General features: G+C 34.2%; 4 protein-coding genes across 4 annotated transcripts; 3 read left to right on the forward strand and 1 right to left on the reverse strand.

Moving 5' to 3' along the window:
- Positions 1-283: 283 nt before the first annotated feature.
- Positions 284-952, forward strand: LOC18050141 (germin-like protein 1-1). Its single transcript, XM_006439626.2, has one exon. It carries the CDS (start codon positions 284-286, stop codon positions 950-952), a length of 669 nt encoding a protein of 222 aa, XP_006439689.1.
- Positions 953-5,470: 4,518 nt separating this feature from the next.
- LOC18050142 (germin-like protein 1-1) lies at positions 5,471-6,321 on the forward strand. The gene has a single exon (XM_006439627.2). The coding sequence runs from the start codon at positions 5,517-5,519 to the stop codon at positions 6,186-6,188; it is 672 nt and encodes a 223-aa protein (XP_006439690.1). The 5' UTR covers positions 5,471-5,516; the 3' UTR covers positions 6,189-6,321.
- A 3,402-nt stretch (positions 6,322-9,723) lies between these two features.
- LOC18050143 (germin-like protein subfamily T member 2) lies at positions 9,724-10,474 on the forward strand. Its single transcript, XM_006439628.2, has one exon. The coding sequence runs from the start codon at positions 9,743-9,745 to the stop codon at positions 10,412-10,414; it is 672 nt and encodes a 223-aa protein (XP_006439691.1). The 5' UTR covers positions 9,724-9,742; the 3' UTR covers positions 10,415-10,474.
- Positions 10,475-12,645: 2,171 nt separating this feature from the next.
- Positions 12,646-17,262, reverse strand: LOC18050144 (hydroxyproline O-galactosyltransferase GALT6). The gene is made up of 7 exons (XM_006439630.2): positions 16,124-17,262; positions 15,076-15,317; positions 14,710-15,000; positions 14,475-14,603; positions 14,216-14,389; positions 13,521-13,628; positions 12,646-13,437 (listed from the first exon to the last, which is right to left on the reverse strand). Exons 1-7 carry the CDS (start codon positions 17,019-17,021, stop codon positions 13,228-13,230), a joined length of 2,052 nt encoding a protein of 683 aa, XP_006439693.1. The 5' UTR covers positions 17,022-17,262; the 3' UTR covers positions 12,646-13,227.

The raw sequence follows: 17,262 nt of genomic DNA on the forward strand, positions 1-17,262 counted from the left end.
TATATTATACCGCGTCTATAAGTGTTTTTTTTTTTAATCGCCATGTCAAATTAAAGGCAGCTTGAATCTTTATTAATACAAAGAATTTACAAAGTCAGAAAAGCCATCTAATGATCTCATCCTGATTCTGATCCTACAATTTGCCATTATTTTACTAAATTCAAAGTAATGTTAATCACGCTTTCAGACTCCAAGAGTAGTATAAATAGATCCATCATCTTCCTTTCAATCCACCAACACAAAAGGACCTACAGCTATTAATTGATCCTACTCACAGCTAGCCATGTATTCTTCATCAGCGTCACTCTTTGGGCTGCTATGCGGCCTGATAGTGTTATTGATTCTCCCTTTCCCTTCCCATGCAAGTGACCCTGATCCTTTACAAGACGTCTGTATTGCGGACTTGAATGCCCCCATCTCTATCAATGGTTTCCCCTGCAAACCGGATTCAGAAGTAACTTCTGATGATTTCTTCACTGATTTTTCCAAAAATCCGACCACATTTGATGTCTTTAAGCGTGCAGTTACACTTGGTGATGTTTCTGGCTTTCCAGCGGTCAATACTCAAGGAGTTTCACTCTTCCGAATTGACCTGGATGTAGGTGGAATAAACCCACCTCATACACATCCTCGTGGAACTGAGGCTGGCATTGTTACTCGAGGAAAGGTGCTTGTTGGGTTAGTAACAACTAATAATACCTTTTTCTCAAAGGTTTTGACTCCCGGGATGGTGTTCTTAATTCCCAGAGCACTGATTCACTTCCAGCTAAATGTTGGAAAGGGGCCGGCCACCTTTATACCTATTTTCAATACTCAAAATCCTGGCGTTTCGGACTCACTCACTACTCTTTTTGATACAACACCCCCAATTCCCAATGAATTGCTGACCAAATCTCTTCGAGTAAGTGATGATGTGATAAATGCCATCAGAAAAGCCCGGGCATCAAACTAGTAATCGGTCCAGCTAGGTTAACATCCTGGGTGCTTGATCAATATGCTTTAGTGTGCCAACATATATATACTAATAAATGCGATTTATTTTATGTTACAATTATTGAATAAAGAATAAAGTCCAGACGACCAATAATTATTGAATAAGGAAAGCGAGATTTTTTTTTTTCTCATTTCTTCTTCTTTTACTTTTGATTTTTCCATGGCATTATCTATGCAATTTGTTGCTTCCATCGGCCTCGTTCATTGGTATTTCCTTGTAGGCTTCAAATAATCTTTTATAATCCGAATTTCATTCCCGTATTTCCAGCCTCTCAATATCCATTAATGGTACCCCTGCAATAATTATTGAATAAAAAATGCCTAATACTTATTAATTTTTTTGTCTTGTTAATTTTTTTTCATGGGTCATTCTATTTGATATATACCGCGATAAAATAATTCGATAAATATGTCAAAAATAAAATTACCGGTGAAATAGAAAACATACTGAAATCAAACCCGTTCATTGCTTTATTATTTTTTTGTTCTCCCTATTCAACCGAACCAATTGAAATTGATAGTGACGATTACGTGGAATATTTGGGGGGCACGAAATAAGCTATTATTCAGAAGGCAATTTAGTTCACCACAAGCCATCTATGCACGGGCTCAAAGAATTTTCGAATCTTTTGGGAGTTGTGGTGTGGCTATTCTTGATTCTAATTTGAGTAGTGTCGTGTTGGGGATGATAGTGTTGTGCGGGAGTTGACACTAGTAGGTTGGGTGAAATTAAGTGTAGACGCAGCAGTTGATCTAGCTCGGGGTGCAGTGGGTTACGGTGCCGTTGTGCCAAATCATGAAGGTTTGGTGATGGCTACGGGAACTTTTCATGTGGTTTTTTCTGATGAGGTTGATATCACTGAGGCAGAATCCTTGCGCTTTGGTTTACAGTTCGCTAGTGCAGCTGGTTTATTTTGTTAACAGTTGCAGTCAAATTTGCTTCAAGTCATAGAACTATTTTAGATCTTTTCTGAGGTGCTTTGAATTATTTCTGAGCTGAAGCAATTGCAATTACCAAAGCAAATGCATTAGCTAAATATTCTATGTAGTTTTTTATTCTTATATTTGGTGGGAAGATTTTCCACCACATTTAAATTGCTAACTTGAGTGTATTATGATTCTGATTCTAATAAAGTTTTTATCTCACCAACCCAAAAAAAAAAAATTGAAATAATAAAAATAATGAATAACTTATTTAAGCCCCCGTTTGGTATAACTTTTCAAGTAGAGCTTATTTGAGTAGAGTTTCTATTAAAAAATAATTAGTTGTTTAATTGTCAATAAAAGCTTTTATTAAAAATTTATGAAATTATTTTAATAGACAAGTTTTTTAAAGTTATGTCATAAAAAAATAAAATAAGATTGTAAAATAAGTAGAGGATATTTTAGATATTTTCTCTTAAAACTCGAAATTTGAGTTTTTGTTCATAGAGGTAAAATAAATTATTTAAACTACAAAAGTTCTATTAGAAAAACAACCAAACAACATCAAAAATTATTATAAGAGCTTATGAGATTAAATAATCACTTATGACCATTGAATAAGTCATACCAAATAATTACATAGTACTTATTTATTATTGATTGTAATTTTTTTTAAAAAATAAATTTTAGTTTCTAAAATTAGATTTTAATTTTAATTTTCTATTTTTGCATTTATAACGTACTTTTTTTTCCATGTATGTATGTGATAAAAATACTCTGAATTTATTACGATACATTCCTCATTCTTGAAAATGTAGTAGTACCCTAAAGCTTACAAAGGAAAGAAATTGGTATCAACCTTTTAGGAACCTTAAAATTTTTATAAACTGATTATCCTTTATCTCTAATTTGAGTTGAAAAACAAATTAAATCGTTTTTCTATATTGATTTTGGTTTCGCAGTTGCACTTTATTTTATCCATAGAACATGGATGAAGGAATCATATCATGAACTCCAAATTTACACAACAATTGAAGCTCTTGTAACCCATTCCCAATTTATTTGATGCTCTTTTAACTCAATTTATTTTTAAAAAAATTATTATTTTTATTTAAATTGTTTTTAAAAAATTACGATTAGTAAACATTATTAACTTTTGTATTATAGCTAGATCTTTTTTACTTTCCAACAATACCAAACAAAGCCTTCCACAGGCATACATTGTAGCTAAAACATCACAAAATCTTATTCCATAATTTTTAGTAAAATAGTGTTTTGGTAATTTTTTTAAAAAATAACTCATTTCATAATTTTCTCTATTTTGACAACAACATAATAGAATTTTTAAAATAGTTATAAAATAATTTCCTATATAAATTAAAAATTATTTTTTTAAACTTTATGTAATAATCTTATTATTTCAATAAAAAGGTAGTCATCTCCTATTTTTTCCTTCAGCTTTTTTTTTTTTCATTTTATGTAAATTTGGGTGTTCCAAAAATGAAACAAAAATGTGTTTAGACAGCATAAGCTTATGTATATATTTTGGTAGTTACACAATGAAACTCACAGTACTCCTAGTAATAAAGTTTACTAACACCTAATTACTTTTTTGTGTAGTTGATTATTTTATAAGCACACGAAATCTCTGTTCCCTAGCGTCTCTCCTAGATAGTTGTGTGGATGAGTTTTGATGACTAAATTTTGTTCTTCTACTTTGATAAAAACGATTCCGTCTTCTTCTCGTCCAACTTAGTTAATCTAACAAATTACTAAAGAGGATGCAACTTTGACACTGAATTTCAATACCAAATATATTTTCTCTCTTCAACAGAATCATTAAGGCATTTCAAACGCTTGGCAAGCAAGGCTAGCTTGTGCTACCAAAGATACATTTTGGAATAGCTTCAAGATATTAATATTCTGTTACATGAATTAAATTTGGTGATATGTTGATGATTGAGAATAGAAGGAACTCGCGCCGATTTGTAATGTATTCACGAAATGTTGCTTGCACGTCTCGATAAATCCTTTTTTTTTTAAATATATCAATTGATTTATAGTTGGTGCAACAGGTTATGCAGTCAATGAATACAGATGTTATTCACGTTCGCAAGCATTAGATTAACTTTGTTAATGACTCTGGAATGTATTAAGAAATCTAAAATTGTTTGATGATATACGTTTATCTAAAAGGAATTAAGGAAAGGGTCAAGTTTGGCGGTTGAATAGCTCGGGATCAACGGCCATGTCAAAGTTAATTAATAAACCCAAGCATATTCTGCTGATCACAATTAATGGAAGGGATCGATTGGCTATCACACTACTCCGCAGTTGACATTGAAGTTTGTCATTGAAGTATGTCTTCTTCAAACATTCCCGCGGAAGGTTGCGTGTCAATATTTGACCACTATGAAATTGCCGCGTATTCATCGACTACTTCACATCTCATTATTGAATGTTGCAACTTATAGGATGGTTGCATAGGATGAATAGAGTATTTTCCGGAGGTCATAATTTAGTTACATGTGTCCATTTTGGGGGGTCATAATTGAGATATTCTATTTCTTTTGTTATTGTTTTGCTGTTTGAAATTATTTTTTTATTTTTCCTGTTACTTCCAAAATTTTATTTTTATTTTTTTTAGATGTTAGATTTAGGCGTCGTTTGTTTTGTTGTCCTTATTTTGATTATAAGAATTTTATTATAAAATAATATTTTAGATTTACTTATTTTAGTAAATTCGTGATATTTAGAGTTATTATCAAAGGGCCCCAAAACCCCTAATTTTGTCCATTCACACTTTTGCAATAAAATTTTCATTATTTTGAAACCTAGTTTCTTTTTCAATCCAACTTTTATGCATCATCAACTTAAGTTTTAAATTGCTTTTGATTCATTAGGAAGGAAATCAACTTTCTATTATTAATCTATTAAATGAATTTTGTGTTTAACATATACACTCTTAAACAATAAGGTGAACAATTTTCGATTCCTGATTATATTGACAAAATATATCATTATAATTCCAAAATTATATATATAGCGCCATTAAAATTAAGTTACTTAACTCTATATTTATATATGGAAAATTTTCAATGAAGGTTCCAGCACTTTAATGAAGTAAAAGAAAATTATTATGACATATAGTATGATAGCGTAATCCTCACTAAAAAAGAATTATTTATATACATATATATAGATTTTTTCCATTGATTAAAGTGCAAAAACTCTCATCAGACAAAACAGTATAAGCTATCCCTTTGTCACTAAGCCAAAACAACAAGACATTATTCTGGTTCATTATCATTCACGGTTGCAATGCCTAGGTGATATCATGTACCAATTTAAAAATATTCGACACGCTTTATATCCAAAAGTCAAAAAGTCAATAAGCCTTATCGATGGCCAATTCTTTGGCATTAATATTTTACTAAAGTCAAAAAGTCAATAAGCCTCATCTGCTTAATCTTTGGTTTATCACGCTTTGAGATTCCAAGGAGTAGTATAAATAGATCCATCACCTTCCATCCAATCCGCCAACACAAAAAGACCTGCAGACATTAATTCTGTAATTTAGATCTTAACAGCAGCCAGCCATGTATTCTTCTTCATCAGTGTCACTCTTTGGGCTGCTATGCGGCTTGGTAGTGTTACTGATTCTCCCTTTCTCTTCCCGTGCAAGTGACCCTGATCCTTTACAAGACGTCTGTATTGCGGATTTGAATGCCCCCATCTCTATCAATGGTTTCCCCTGCAAACCTGATTCAGAAGTAACTTCTGATGATTTCTTCACCGATTTTTCTAAAAATCCGACCACTTTTGATGTCTTTAAGCGTGCAGTTACGCTTGGTGATGTTTCTGGCTTTCCAGCGGTCAATACTCAAGGAGTTTCACTCTTCCGAATTGACCTGGATGTCGGTGGAATAAACCCGCCTCATACACATCCACGTGGAACTGAGGCTGGCATTGTTACTCGAGGAAAGGTTCTCGTAGGTTTAGTAACAACTAATAATACCTTTTTCTCAAAGGTTTTGACTCCCGGGATGGTGTTCCTAATTCCCAGAGCGCTGATTCACTTCCAGCTGAATGTTGGAAAGGGGCCGGCCACCTTTATACCTATTTTCAATACTCAAAATCCTGGCGTTTCGGACTCACTCACTACTCTTTTTGATACAACACCCCCAATTCCCAATAAAGTGTTGACCAAATCTTTCCGAGTCAGTAATGATGTGATCAACACCATCAGAGCGGCCCGGGCATCAAACTAGTAATCGATCCGGCTAGGTTAACATTCTCGACACCTGATGATACCCATTATAATGTCTCAGAACTAATGAATAAGATTTATTTTATGTAATAATTGTTGAATAAAGAAAAGATGGTGGCGATTTGCATGCTAAATGTACCTCGAATTCCATATAATGATAAAGTTTTTTTTCCCCCCCTAAATTTCTTTTTGTACAAATTATATGTTGAATCATGAACGTGTAAGTTAGTATTAGGATAATTTAATTGAACTAAATAAAATACAACATGTTACTCTTGACACCATCTAGCACACTTATTCAAAATCCTATTAGTTTTCAACCAAAAAACTTTCCTCCTCAACATAACCCATCTAATATAGTTTTCTGGTCCAGAATCTTAAATGTAGGAAAAGTCTGAAAAAACATTAAAACTGTGGGGTTTTAAAGGCTTACAACTTGAAGCACTTAAATCGCACAGTTTATGCGTTTTTCCGGACATTCCCGCACTTTAAAATTCTAATTTGGAACATAAATAAATGTTTCAATTCAGGATCTTAAAGTGCGGGAAAAACCACATGGTTTTAAAGGCTTAAAACTGTAGGCCTTTAAAACCATGCGTTTTTAAAACTTTCCCGCACTTTAAAATTATGAACTAGAAAACTACTATATCTATATAATATCATATATCATATAATATAATATAATATAAATATTAATAGGAAAATTATTTGGGAGGCAGCAAGATGCAGAATTACATGTAACCACTAATGATTAAATCCAAATTACCTCTTATTTGTAACTTGTATCAATAAATCACTTTTTGTTGAATTTGAATAAAAGATGTTAAAAAATCTTTATTAAAATATCCATTTTCCCTTGATATTGTTTAAAAATGTTTTAAAAAAAACATTCTTACCCATTGAAGCAAGTTTCCAACTGCAAAAATTAAAGACAGCATTTGCTTATGCCAAAAAATAAAAAATCAGAAAAAAAAAGGCATGCTCCCGGTTAGGTAGAGATTTTTGTTGTGACAATTCTTTATTAAATGATTAACTCAAAACTTATTGGCTCTTGTAATACAATTATTCTACTAGTTTCAGCATACGAGAAGCATTAGATCTTATTGCTTCTCTATTAATTAATACTTGGTGCGTCAGGTAATGGAATGAAAGAAATTAAATTTTTTTTGTTTTGGCTGAAGCTTCCAATTATCGGAGATGGCTCATGGCTGCTAGCCGAACAATAACCTTCGGCTCTAGGAATGAGTTGGAACCATCCGTAAGACAAACAAGATGAGTTACGTTGCCAAAACCCATAGTTTCCTGAAGATAGCCTTCAATTAATGGATTGAATAATAATCTATCATCATGAATTTGAATAACTCTGGTGATAAAATCTCAATAAGCTACTAGCTAGCTGAAAATGGGTTCAAAATTCCACGACCTTGAAATTACAAGGTACTGAAACCTCATTGAAGATTTCAGAGTTTGTTGTAAACTGTACTTTCAATGTAAAGATCAGGGCGTTGGAAGGCAAGTGTTTCTAATCTATCCTATTATTGTGGACAGGGTCTACTTCTAGCGTAAGAAACGGTCTCCCTAGAACTGGGATAGATTCTCATAAGTAGGCGTACCTTAATTTAAAATATATATATATATATTTTACGGATGTAAGTCTAGAGAAATAAGAATAGACGACTCTTCAATTAACGAAATTAAAAGATTTTGTCATTTAGATTTCATGGACCAAAAATCAAATCAAAATTTGAGAATATTATGCAGCTAATTGATTTCTCACCCGGCTGTAATGCTAGGACTGAATGAGGAATCTTATTTATCCAGTCATAAATGTTCCCTGAGAATTGATGAATTGGATAATTAATCATCATTAACAAACTAGTTCCCTCATCCCTGAGAATCGATGGATTGGATAATTAATCGTCATCAACAAGCTGGCTACTAGGTGAAGGTTTACGGATTCATTTTTCGATGACTTTGAAATCACTAAGTATATAATAGGAGAATAGACTGCTTCAACTCTTTTTAATATGTTGATTTGTTTGTTTCAAATATCAACTCCAAGAAATTACTTAAACAAGAAGAGACGGCTCATTATCTTGACGTAGTACTTCTGTAAAGTGTATTTAATTAATTTTCAACCTGTAGCTACATATCAAAGCTAGAGTTTATATCCCAGAATCAAATAACCAAAAACAACAAGAAATAACTTCATACTCACGCTTGACCAAGTACATACTTCTACCACGTCTTCAATTTCAATCTTTTTTTTTTTCCGTCGCCATATCAAATTAAAAGCAGCTTAGATCTTTGTTAACACACGCTTTACAAAGCCGAAAAAGCCAACAATTAAATAATCTCATTATTCTGATTCTGATCCTACAATTTTCTATTAAAAACTTCTTTTTTCAATCAAACTATATGTTGAATGTATTTAGTATTATGAACAATTTAATTGAAAAATCTAGCACGCTGCTTCAATATCATATTGCATCTTAGTCTAAAAATTTTCGTCCTCAATATCATAGCTGATGCATTATTTTTATTAAGTTTTGTTTGATAGTTATAATTTTTTTCTACAGCAGCAGTAGCTTAAAAAGTACATCACCTCAATCCCAAATGAACCTTTGGATCATAGTTGTGCAGCTGTAGCTTCGGTTATAGTACTTGTGTTTGGTTTGAAGAAATGAAAGAAAATAAGATGAGAGAAAAGGAGGAGAGGGTAAATAAATAAGGAGAAAAAAAAAGATGAATTTTGTGTCAAAATAAACAATAAAATTGAGATTGATTTTTTTTTTAACCTCATTTCCTCTTGAGCATATATGTTGGACTTATAAATTTATGTTTGGATGTAAATTGTTTGATAAATTCCTATTGTTGTGGTTTGGAAATTAGGTTAATTTGATTTAACATTTACATAATAAACCACTTACAGTATTTTTATTATATTTTTATCAAAACTTTCATTTAAAAGTCATATTTATTATATACTAATAACTTTTATTTCATGACGATAGATGCAGCACTTCAAAACCAAAATAAGACCATATATGTTTATAACTTCTCTTATCAGAATATGAATGTCGCTTGCACGCATTAACAATTCCACTAGTTTCCGGTTCGTAATTATCACGTCAACTCTTAAAAAAAGGGAGCACTGCCGGTTCATAACTATCTGCACAAAGTACATTATTCTAGCATTAAATTTTAAATATCTTTCAGCGCCTTTAAAAATTAAACATTCAAACTACTTAGTTATATTGTCAGAAAGCCAAAACAATGAGACGTTCTTTTTGGCTCATTATCTTTCCCGGTTGCAAAGGCCAGGTTACGTAACAATTTAAATAATCTGTACGCGCTATCCGAATTCAGAAAGTCAACAAACCTCATCGATCTGCCAATTCTTTGGCATTAATATTTTACTTAATTCAAAGTAATGTTAATCACGCTTTCAGGCTCCAAGGATTAATATAAATAGATCCGTCATCTTCCTTTAAATCAACAACTAAAGACTACTTGCTGCCATTAATTGTGTAAATTTAGATTTTAATCACAACCATGATTTCTTCTTCATCAACGTCACTCATTGGGCTGCTATGCTGCCTGATAGTGTTATTGATTCTCCCTTTCCCTTCCCATGCAAGTGACCCTGATCCTTTACAAGACATCTGTGTTGCGGATTTGAATGCTTCCGGCTCTATTAATGGTTTCCCCTGCAAACCTGAGTCAGAAGTAACTTCTGATGATTTCTTCACGGATTTTTCCAAAGAAGCAGCCACTTTTGATGTCTTTAAACGTGGAGCTACACTCGGTGATGTTTTTGGCTTTCCAGTGGTCAATACTCAAGGAGTTTCACTCTTCCGAATTGACTTGGGTGTCGGTGGAATAAACCCGCCTCATACACACCCTCGTGGAACCGAGGCTGGTATTGTTACTCGAGGAAAGGTGCTCGTAGGTTTAGTAACAACTAATAATACCTTTTTCTCAAAGGTTCTGACTCCCGGGATGGTATTCTTAATTCCTAGAGCGCTGATTCACTTCCAGCTGAATGTTGGAAAGGGGCCGGCCACCTTTATACCTATTTTCAATACTCAAAATCCTGGCGTTTCGGACTCACTCACTACTCTTTTTGACACAACACCTCCAATACCCGATGAAGTGTTAACCAAATCTTTCCGAGTAAGTGACGAAGTGATTAATGTGATCAGAGCAGCCCGGGCATCAAATTAATTAGTAATCGATCTAGTGAGGTAGCATCCTCGATGCTTGATCGGTACCCTTTATATTGTCTCAAAGTAATGAATAAGATTTATTTTATGCAATTGTTATTGAATAAAAGCTGAGACAACCAAATAATTGATTAATAAAGTTTTTAAATTTTTAAATTTCTTTACTTTTTCATGTATTGTGTGAATAAAGTTTGAAAATTGCGTATACATTTAAATATAGATAAGATCAAAATACACCTCTGAGTTGTTTGATTCTCATAAAATGCAGAAATGTAAAAAATTGATAATTAAGAGAAATTAAGTTTATAAATAATGAAACTTTATTGAAAAAAAATCTGAATGAATAACAATAGGGTTTTTGGACATTTTTATAGTAACTCTAAATATCACGAATTTATCAAAATAAACAAATTAGAAAAAAAAAGATAGGAATCTTGAATGTAGTAGAAAAAACTAGAAAATAATTAAAAATCACAAAACGAACAAAAAAAAACTGAATTTTTTGTTTGACCACGGAGTAAAATTGTGTAAGCATTCTGGATTTGGTACGTCTCGTCGTAAGTTTCATAATGCTATATTATACATCCAAGACTAGCGCATGTAACTCAAGTTATTTATAACTAATGGAAAGTACCCTGCTTGTTCTACACGACTATTTTAAGTTATGAACACCAAAAGATACTGGTCCTGCGAACCATGCTACATCAATTACCATTTCTAATTGGAAATGCTACGCATATTGGAAAAAGTGTTCAAAAGTTTGAGTTTTGCAACAATACGGGAAGCATTACAGATACGCTCAAGAATGTTTTTACAATCTCAAAAGTCTCCTGGTTGATATGATGTCCATTTCTTTTGTTGATGTGGATGCTAACCGAGAGACTTTCAGAGTTTCTTCAAATACAAATATACAATGGTCCATTTCTTAGAAGATTTAAGTGCGAGGAGATCTGACTTAAACATCAATCCGATTGACGCACCTAGAGATTGATAGTTGCAATTCAATTGAAGAAATTGAAATTTCTGCCCAAAAATCTTTTGTCAAATAACTATCGTGGATTGGAAATCAAGTTCAGGGTTGACAATGCTCCCTTGGTTTTTTATGTATCCCCTGGTAGGACAGTTGATGGTCAGGAGAAATCTTATTAATCCTTTCAGAAACTTTCTCCCAAAGCTCGAGAATCTGCAATCAAACTTAACGGAACCGGTTTGTAATTTAATATTTTAAGCCAATTTTCACATTAACAAGTACCAAGTGAATTGCAACAATTTATGGAAATGGGTGGGAAGCGTTATGATTTGCTCAAGAATGTTTAACAATCTTTTAAAGTCCCCTGGTTTATCTAACAACATAAAGTCTTTGAAGTCTATTTCTTTTGTCGATGTGGATGATAACAGATAAGACTCTCGAGTTTTTTATGTACAGTTGCCCACTTCTTAAGAGATTGAGTGTGAGGTATTCTCCATATTTATCTGGCTTAAAAGTTGTTGGTTCGTAATCCGACTGACGAACCCAGAGCTTTTCCATTCAAGAAGCTGAAACTGCTGGTCCAATGCTTTTGTCATTGAAATTCTACGGATTAGAAATTAAGGATTGAGAATTCTCCCCAGCTTCTTAATTTGTCCATTGGCGGCCTGCCAAGCCTTATTCAAGGAATGTTATTGAACCAATTCAAAACTATCTTCCTCAGCTGGAGACACTTGAGTTGCAGTTTTACTCGACTGCGGTCTGTACTTCAAATTTTAGGAGGTGTGTGATCTTGTGTAACTCTGCATCTTATGATCAGTTACGTATAAGCAAAGGAACTTGACATTATGCCTCTTTAGACTGACTTATTAGGGAAAACCTCGTTGCATTGACTTGCATGATAAAAGCATGCCCCGTTCTGCAGAAGTTTACGTTGAAGGTAAACCGTTTATTTTATCACTTGTGAATTTGGATTACATGATCTTATCTCAAATATGGATACAATGATGGTTGTGATATTATTTTCATACTTAATTTAGAGAGTGCAGTGCTCATGTTGAAGTAGTAAAGTTGTACACTATCATGTTACAGCGATACTGTATGCAGAACTCTAATATTTTTGTTGTATCTTCTTCGATGATTAGTCATGTCCTTCTGCTTGCGGTTTGTTGCAGTACTTGTCAAATAGAGGCGATCCATGAGAGAGTGTTGGCATAGATAATTCTAGGATGATTCTACGTGAAGCCTCCGATATATTGCGTTGGAAAAGGCAACGCAAGGGGTTGAACAATCGGTTAATTTTCTTCAGAACTTTCCATTTCACAATAAACACTTTATCTTTGAAATTTTCGATTTGAGAGTATAATGATGCAAACTATAATAGAAAACTCAATTCCCTTTCTCGAGCTCTAAGCCTGCCATACGTTCATGCTGTGTGATGAGAGTCTAAATGGGTCATTCTACATACCATAAATTTGTAGTTGATCCCCATTATGGGGGGAAAAAAGACAACATAAACCTGTACTCGAAATTTCTAACTAACAGCTATTGAAAAAGAAAAGCAAGCTGAGGTATAAATTTGTGGATGTAACCGATATCCAATTTCATTCTACCACAGCCATTATTGTGTAAATTACAAAAATATGATGTGTATGAGAATGTTTCTCCAGAAGGGAAAAATTTTAAGAGCAAGGAAAAAATGAAAGAATATGGAAAGGGCAAATGAAGGGAGAGCCTAGATACAACTAACCAAAGAATGTACAATAAATGAATGATGGCTTTGACTGCAAAATTTGTTCCTCTGGTTCTTCATCCTTGAGCTGCTCACTGAACATCACAACCATTCATCATCTAATGTTGCAGCACTGAGCATTTCCCAGCATTTGCAATTTGTTCCACAGGCAGATCATTTGCCTTGGAGACTGATAATGAGCCGTATAATAACCTTCTATGCAACCAAACTGGCAAAACTTCAAGCTGTGTACATACTTTACGGGTTTCGTGCTGTTGAACTGCTCTACCCACATTCCCATACTCACATCTTCCATCTTGAACAACTGCACAAATTTAAAGATTATTGAAAACTTTAGCGAAGACAAGCAACCACCATGACCTTCATACACACACAAATCATACTCACTCTTAATTTATGGCTCTCAAACTCAGATACTATGGACTTCGCTATGTCAGATGACAAAATGTAGCCTGGCCCATTGGCGTAGGGTGGATAATCTTCCTCTGGCCACTCCTTAAACCACCAGCAATTAAGGAAGAAAGAGTGAAGAATATCAAACATCCAAATTGACTATCATGTAGATAATAATTATAAAAAAATAATAATAATTGCAAAAGGACAGAGTAATACAAAAACATTGACAGAGACTTAAACTCTGCAGGAATGAAAGACGAAGCTTCATAAATTATTTATCAACAAGAAATCTAAAAACGTTTCAGATAACAAATTTCTAGAATAGTTGAGTTATGCACAATTGAAACAAATTTCTTGCAGGACTGAAAGATGAAACTTCATAAATTATTTATTAAAAGAGAAAAAATTCTTAAAACATTTCAGATAACAAATTTGTAGAATAATTGAACTATGCACAATCAAAACAAATTCTTCAAAAAAAAAAAATTATTATTGTCCATCAATTTTAAAAAATTCAGTTAAATTATATTACATCCGGCTGTCAAGGCAGATAGACAGAGAGAAAGAGAACTAAACTATGTTGCTTCAAATTGAAATGCAAGTTTTTCTCTTTTTCTTGTTTGAAAGGAAATTGAAGATGCAAGTTGATGAGATAAAAACTAGCAAATCAACATGTCCATCCATACCTCATATGTCACAGCCCATTTACCATGCCGAAGGGGCTTGTGGTGGTAGTTGACGTTTCCAACGTACAAGCTGTTGCCCTGAGGTACATTCTTCACTTCATTAACAACTGCATCTAATCTTACAAATGTGTCATCATCACACTTCATTATATACTTTGCAGACAGCGTACGAGCCTGTAAACATCCAAAGTCATCAAATGTCATCTCTTGGATTAACACTTATCCTTCAGCTTATAATAATTATAATTTGACAACTCACCCCATATTCACAGATGGCAACGGTTTTCAACACAACAAGGTCATAGTTGTCCAAGTAAGGAACAAGTACAATGTCACCGAAAAATTCTGCTTCTTTCTTTAACTCCACATTCACTTCTTTCCTTGCATGCTGTTCATTCAAAAACGAAAATGTATTTAACGACCTTCCACCTAGTGTTTACATGCTAACAAATAACCAATAATCAATCATCTACGGAGCATGATTTTATTATTACCAGTGCTACAAAGAATCGAGCCACCACATTTGAAGATTGAACAAACTTATGCTGCATCCAAGACTTCCTCACAGCCATCCGCTCAGCAAAATGGTTTCCAGCAGAAAGTATACCAATAAAAAGTTCCACGGGCCCCTCAGGAAGAGGTGGAGCCTGCCATCTGCTTGACATCTCAAGATGTGTTTGAGGACCAGAACTAGGATGTGTTGTAGGCAAAGAAGCAGCAAATATGTCACGGACATCAACGTCCCCATTCACAGTTAAGCCAGTGGCATCCTCAAGAGTAAATCCCTATAGCAAGCATCAGACAAACTTTGAGCCATCAATAGTGATCATGAGACTAAAGCATTGTGTTATATTACTTACAGTGCGATAAGGAAAGGATGTAACATGCTTCCCGTCAACGCTAACATGATAACCCTCTAAACCAGCACGAAGAGTCAGAACAAACAGCTTGCGCTCCTCAAATGGGAAAGGTGATGACCAGTCAGTGGTCCCCTTTTCTGTATCAGATCCAAGCCGCTTCAGTAGCCACCATTTATTTTTAGCCTGTTCAGGGTGATTTTCGTCATCATGGATCCATTTCTCACACTTCAACTTGCCATCAACTGCAGTAAGTCCAAAAGAATCACCCAATTTGGTTGTCCAAAAAATGACCAAAAACTAGCAAAAAACAATTATTCAAAATATATAATTAATGAATATGAGCAAGCAACTTCAAATTGGTTCTGATCTCTTCTTGAAGAGAAAAGCAATAAAAAAAACATTCTTGTTCGTTGACAAAATGGTTCCATGAGCAGGCCACATCTTAGAGAAGTGCAAGTTACCCATACCTAATCCCTTCAATGGTGATTTGACAAGGTTGATCTCAGCATAACATGAATTTGCAAACACAACCCAAAAGTATAAAATAGAAAACAATGAAATATCAAATTAATTTTCCACCTTGAAGAGAAAATTAAATTAAAAAATCAATCTCATATTAAATAATAATTATAGGACTTCAGAATTTGAGGCAGTGATATGTGAAGACAGAATTAAATGTTTCTCTAGCCCATTATACACAGAAATGCACTAAAGCACATGCATATAAAAGAGAAGCATGCCATCGATTTGCAGTATCAGGTTCTACCCCCTCATTCCTTATAATACTATGGAAACATAAGAATTACCAAAACACACCCTAACAGCTACCCATTAAACCGCACAGCAGATTAATTCCACCTCTTGATTTAACTTCAACAACAACCACAACAATATCTATCATAGCTCTCACCAATATTTATTCTTTTCACCAATACAATCACTCAAAAATCAATCAGCCCAGAAGTTGCAAGTCCTTTGCTAAGATCATTCATTAATCAAATATAAACTTCTAAGAAAATATAAAACCTCAACAACAACGACAACTTACCAGTCTCCTCATCAGGCCTGGATGGCCGGCCCTGGCACCGCAAGGCAGTCCCCCACTGCATCCTATAACAGGTATTCTGCTCAATCACAGGCTTGCCACTAAAATCCCCTTTTAACCTTGGATTAAAATGCAAAATTCTCGGTGGCTCCTCCCCTTCCACTGTTTTCAACCCACGCAGCTCCATCATGAACTGAGAAACCATGGTTTCCTGCCCATCATTCAAAAATGAAATCTTTGGATTCTTCTCCGCGTGTGCTGCCCTTGGCACACCCACTATCGTTATATGTGACCCCAGTGTAAGCCCACATGGTAAAATCATCAAATTTTTATTATTCAAAAACTCCGACCCAGATAAAATTATCGAGTGAGGACACGATTCTGACAAATTTTCTTTCTTTTTTGTATCAATTTGTATGTTCCCTGATTCAAGTTCCTCCCACAACTTTGCCCCCACTTCAAAAGCCGTTTTGGCCGCCTTATGTAACTGTAAAACCCCAGATTCACTACCGGGTGTGAAAGTCTTAGCATCCAAAGAAATGTTTGAAAGCAGTTGGCTTTTGCTATTGGACCAGGCGGTGGGGGTGAGTTGAGACTGAGTCGGTGAGTCCGAGTCTTGTGATGAAACCCATTGCTTTAAAGGACGAGATGGAGCTTTCACTTGCAAATGACCCTCTTCGATTCTCCTGAGTCTATCATAATGTTGAGTAATTACAGGTTCTTGAGAAATCGAACTGAACCCAGTTGTGAAAACAAACGGAACTTGTAAACCAATCAAAAATATCAAATACAGAACACCAATAAAGATCAAAATTTGAATCCATCTTTGCCTGCTGAGTGATACAACCATTTCAAAGTTTCCTCCTTTCTCTGATTTCGAAAGTAGCTTCAGTTTCCTCATTACAAAAGATACATAAAATACCGAAACACAGAGACAGAGGTGGTCACGTGTTTGTTTAATGGAAGACAAAGATGGTGAAGTGTTTGTTTAGGAATTTGATTATAAGTAGAGGTTTAATGGGTGCCAAATAGTGAAGAGAGTTAGGTGATCAAAACTCAAACCCAAAACAACACCTTGTGGTTGTGGAGAGAAGATGAAAATGTCGGTCCATAATATGAGTTCATTTGCGTTTTCTTTTCCT

This window comes from Citrus clementina, unplaced genomic scaffold (genome assembly GCF_000493195.1).
Source record: "Citrus clementina cultivar Clemenules unplaced genomic scaffold, Citrus_clementina_v1.0 scaffold_3, whole genome shotgun sequence".
NCBI lineage: Eukaryota > Viridiplantae > Streptophyta > Magnoliopsida > Sapindales > Rutaceae > Citrus > Citrus x clementina.

Excerpts from the sequence above, each read along its gene's own strand:
- LOC18050141 (XM_006439626.2), top strand. The coding sequence starts at position 284 with ATGTATTCTTCATCAGCGTCACTCTTTGGGCTGCTATGCGGCCTGATA.
- LOC18050142 (XM_006439627.2), top strand. The coding sequence starts at position 5,517 with ATGTATTCTTCTTCATCAGTGTCACTCTTTGGGCTGCTATGCGGCTTG.
- LOC18050143 (XM_006439628.2), top strand. The coding sequence starts at position 9,743 with ATGATTTCTTCTTCATCAACGTCACTCATTGGGCTGCTATGCTGCCTG.
- LOC18050144 (XM_006439630.2), bottom strand. The coding sequence starts at position 17,021 with ATGAGGAAACTGAAGCTACTTTCGAAATCAGAGAAAGGAGGAAACTTT. Across the intron at positions 14,604-14,709 it reads CTCGATTCTTTGTAGCACTG|CATGCAAGGAAAGAAGTGAA; the intron begins GTAATAATAAAA and ends TTGAATGAACAG. Across the intron at positions 13,438-13,520 it reads TTGAGAGCCATAAATTAAGA|TTGTTCAAGATGGAAGATGT; the intron begins GTGAGTATGATT and ends AAATTTGTGCAG.